General features: G+C 28.9%; 1 protein-coding gene across 1 annotated transcript; it reads left to right on the top strand.

Moving 5' to 3' along the window:
* Positions 1 to 1,614: 1,614 nt before the first annotated feature.
* LOC122268226 (sulfotransferase ssu-1-like) lies at positions 1,615 to 4,008 on the top strand (the record flags this gene model as incomplete). Its single annotated transcript, XM_043056624.2, is given in 2 exon segments — positions 1,615 to 1,942; positions 3,756 to 4,008. Coding segments are annotated over 2 exon segments (494 nt in total), but the record flags the coding sequence as incomplete, so codon positions are not given.
* Between the last annotated feature and the right edge of the window lie 494 nt (positions 4,009 to 4,502).

Below are 4,502 nucleotides of genomic sequence, written 5' to 3'. Positions count from 1 at the left end.
TTAGCTTTCGCATTGTTATTTTCATTTCTCGATCGTACTTGAGTGTGAAAAATTATAGCAGCATAAAATACAAAGCCGCTCGAATTATCTCAAGTGTGCACAGTTTGGCCTGCTTAGCGCGCTCGAATTAACTCGAGCGCACAAGTTAAGGGGTCAATCTGTAATGATTTTGGATTCCATTACATATTAGCAACAGAAACAAATAAATAATAATTGATATTTGTGCAGTGAAAGTTTTAACTGCGAGCAAAATTTAAAAAAAATTTAGCATAATCTTGATTGCCACAACGTTACCCAGTTTTGCATTCTGAAGAGGTATTATTTCCGGGTTGGCTCTTATTTCAACACAGAAGAAGAGGTTACACTAATTTTTCTGACCTATCTTCATATAATATAGATACTTATAAGATGTAGTGTACTATCAAAAACTCATTTTTTAGTAGGGGAGAGTGGGGTCAATTGTAACAGGGTACGACTGTAACAGAGCAAAAATTTCGAGCGTCGGTTTCTAGATTTGGTTCCTAGAAGGCGCATAAGGTGTATTTAATAAATCTACATGTACACCCCTGCTGGCAACCATTTTTATGTGCTTTTGAAAGAGTTACATCACAAAAGATATTTTCACGCTACGTAAGTACTTTTTTTGGTTTTAGAATATTATATTGTAACAAAGTAATTTTGTTTAAACAAATGAAAATTATTAACATTATTATATGTAAGTGGACACCTTAATTAACATTTCAATAAAAAAAATTAGTTTTGTTAATTAACTTGGTGACGATTGTAACAATAAGTAAAGGGACGATTGTAACAGCTGAAAATAAATAATCTTATGTTTACAAACCATTACTTAACACTTTAAGAACCACCAATAATTTCCTATACCATTTATATTATGTTGCATGTACATTATTTTATTTGTCGCCTTTTACTGCATAAATTAACATTTTTAACCCCTTAAAGTTAAAAGTTTAACCCTTTAGGTCTCTGCTCATTATTATATTTACTCCTAAAATATCACTACTATTTTGATCAATAAAAAAATATATCACAACTATGATAATATGTATAATTAACTATGTTTTAGTTGAATTTATGAACTGTTACAATTGACCCCGTAAGTGGGGACAATAGTAACAAGTGCACGACTGTTAAAAATTGTTAATAACTAATATAATAACATTTAAAATAAGGTATTTTTTTGCTTCTAGTAGAGGATAGTCTACTTTACTCGTCTGTCAATTAATACTAATAATATATTGGATTTTTTGTTAGTTAAAAATAGTTAAGTAAAAAATGTTACAATTGACCCCACTCTCCCCTACTTTTTGGTTAATAATAGAAATTATACTTAACAGTTGCCCTTTGGTTCACCGACACTTTGTTTATATAAGAGTCGTACCATTTCTCTATTGCAAACCCTATCTTTATTTTCTTCAAAATTGCCATCACTAAAGATAAAAAACAAAATATATTCAAATCTCTTTCATTTGTCAAATTCAGAAAAAAAATTATCTGTTGTAAGTTCAATGTTACATTTATTTTTAGATAAATAGCACAATAATGACATGATATTTGATTTTATGAGAGATAAAATCAAAAGTAACTATAAAAACACAGCATTTAAAGAGAAGATAACCGAAATTTGCTTTTAAAAAATTAGTCGCTCTTCTACACCTTATTTTCGACAGAATACGAAAAATGTCGTCGGTTTCCTTTTCTCAAGTTGTCGATGGTTTCCAACTTCCAGGAGTGTTTTCGCCGGATATTTTTCGTGCTGCTACCAAATACAAACCGCGACCAGATGACCTTTTCTTGGTGACCTATCCTAAATGTGGAACCACTTGGACAGGACAGATACTTATCCTAATACTGCAGAAGGGAGAGCCTCTCAAAAATGCATCAGATTTGCATGCAAAAGCTCCGTTTTTAGAAATGTCAGGTAAATGTTTTTTTTTCTTTTTAAAAACTACAAATGAAAATGCTACACAATATCACGCAGTCAAAATTTTGTTTACCGGAGAGTCGGGTAGCCCCGCCCACTTAAGGAGTATTGCTTATATTTCTGTATAATATTGAGTAATGATCAATATTTTTGTATGTTAATATTGTTTTATCATCTAATTAAATAATCCAAGAAGAAAAAACAAAAAAAGAATAGTTTAACTTAAAAAAATAGAAATTTTAAAAAAAACATGTCTATCAGCTCTTTTCAAAATGTGTCTTGTAGCCCCGCCCAGATACAAAAATTACGTTTTTTAACTGTTTTTTCAGGTGTAAATGAAAATGACCAATGTATTGACAATAGATAAACCTCATTTGTCCTTTTATCACAAAATTCAACCGATTTTTCTTAATTTCATGACTACTGTCGTATTCAACATATTTTCAAAACTATTGTTTACCATGTCACCAGCTGCATAAACACTTGAAACTTTGAAAATAATATTTTTTTAATATAACAATTAATGTCCGATTAATGTTTTCATACAAACGACGCAAATAATATGAAAATGAGGCAAAGTAATTCAGTTAAGTATTTTGACCATGATGATAGTAAAACTTTAAAATAGTATTTATTATTTTAAAAAAATTAGCTGTTTTTTGTTTTTCTGCCCTCAACTGGTATAAAATGATAATTTCCTTGACATATAATTGATGTCCTTTGATAATAATTTTAAAACCCTTATCAAAAATAAAAGTATACAAGTTGGGAATTGCAAGTTAATATTTAACAGAAGAAATAACAAAGACTCTATGGAAATCAGACAAAAGGAAGGGGATTGCAATAAACAAAACAGGTTTGATGATTGCGAGAAGAAACAATAAAGAGAATTGAAGCATGATTATAGAAACACTTTCAAGTTTCGACCCTTAATTAAACATATTTTAATGTTTGTTATATTCTCCTTCCTCTACTTTAATTAGTCATATTTCAAAGGCTTATATGTTTTGTTTTCTCAATAAAATATAATTTTTGCTTTCATTTTTATGAAGATTTTAAAACTACATATTATGGATGGTCTTTACGGAACACCCTGTATATACAAAATGCGTATGGTAAAGAGCACCAGCGAATTTACTTTTAATAAAAAAAGCGAAGATAAATAAATATTAAAACTACTGGTATCCACGTCACAACCTAATGTTGCCTTATTTTAAAGGGTATGATTTTTTCTTCTTTTTTCACAGGTTTCTTAATTAAATTATTTTTCTTGATTATAATTTATTATATTTTTTTTGTATTTAACTGTATCTTTGATCTTTTCCGTCATTTGTAGTCACTGAAATACATTCACGAAACATTTAGAGGCAGCATGGTGGACTGATGGCGATTTGTTAACTCGTTCAGATTTTTATTTCACTCTTTGACTTCAATTTTTCAATCCCTTTTTGTATGGTTGAATCACGACAAGTTAATTTTTTAAATTAAAACTTGAATCTATCATTGCGATGCTTTCATATAAATAATTCATACTTCAAATATTTCACACAAAAAAATAAAATAATAAGATATCAACAGCATTCTTTTAAAATTTTTCCTGAATTTATGAAATATTAAAACAGCAAAGTGTTGCATTTTTTGCGTCAATTCTAAAATAAATTTTTTAATCAAGCAATACTGTATTTTAAATTGCAATAAAAATTAACACGATTCTGTATTTTAATATGTATTTAGTAATTGTATAATTCTTGTATTTATTAATTGTATAATTCTTGAATTTAGTAATTGTATAATTCTTTATTTCTAAAAGGTGTCGATTTCGTCGAGAAAATGATGAGGCCAGGTCCTATCAAAACTCATTTACCGTTTCACCTGACTCCTTTTTCGAAAGATGCTAAATACATATACGTAACAAGAAATCCGAAGGACTGCTGTGTTTCATTCTACCATCATATGAGAAATTCACCCGGGTTCAAGTTCAATGGAACCTTCGATGAATTCTTTGAGCTTTTCATATCAGGGAAGATTGATTTTGGAGATTATTTCGACAACTTATTGTCTTGGTACCCTCACAGGTTTGAACCTTACTTCTCTCTGGCATTTCTTTGTTTTTTTTTTTTTTTATTTTTTTAAACCCGGATATCGTATTTCGCGATCATTATAAATGAATATATCATGATTTTGATGGATAGCAGAATGAAGGTAAATATTTAAAGAAAAATACATATTTTCAAAAAGAAGAATAAATTAATCAAATAAGCAAAATGTATACTTTAATAATTGAAAGTAGTAAGGAAAAGATATAATCCTCATCAGCTCGCAAGATTATACCCGTAAGATTATAAAGTACTCGCAAGATTATAAAGAGGGCTTTCTAATATTGTATAAATATAGCCAAAGCAAAATATATCATTACAATAGTGTGAGGAGCACCAAAAAAATTGAAGCGAAAATAAAACTTACTACTTGAAAAATGCAAAATAAAACATATCAAGCATATCTGATTTGGATGCTCTCTAACCATTACACCATAATGAAATGATTTAATAAATACAAC

The sequence above is a fragment of the Parasteatoda tepidariorum genome, chromosome 2 (genome assembly GCF_043381705.1).
Source record: "Parasteatoda tepidariorum isolate YZ-2023 chromosome 2, CAS_Ptep_4.0, whole genome shotgun sequence".
Classification (NCBI taxonomy): domain Eukaryota; kingdom Metazoa; phylum Arthropoda; class Arachnida; order Araneae; family Theridiidae; genus Parasteatoda; species Parasteatoda tepidariorum.
The sequence above is the reverse complement of the archived record's forward strand: the minus strand, read 5'-3'. Positions and strand labels throughout refer to the sequence as shown.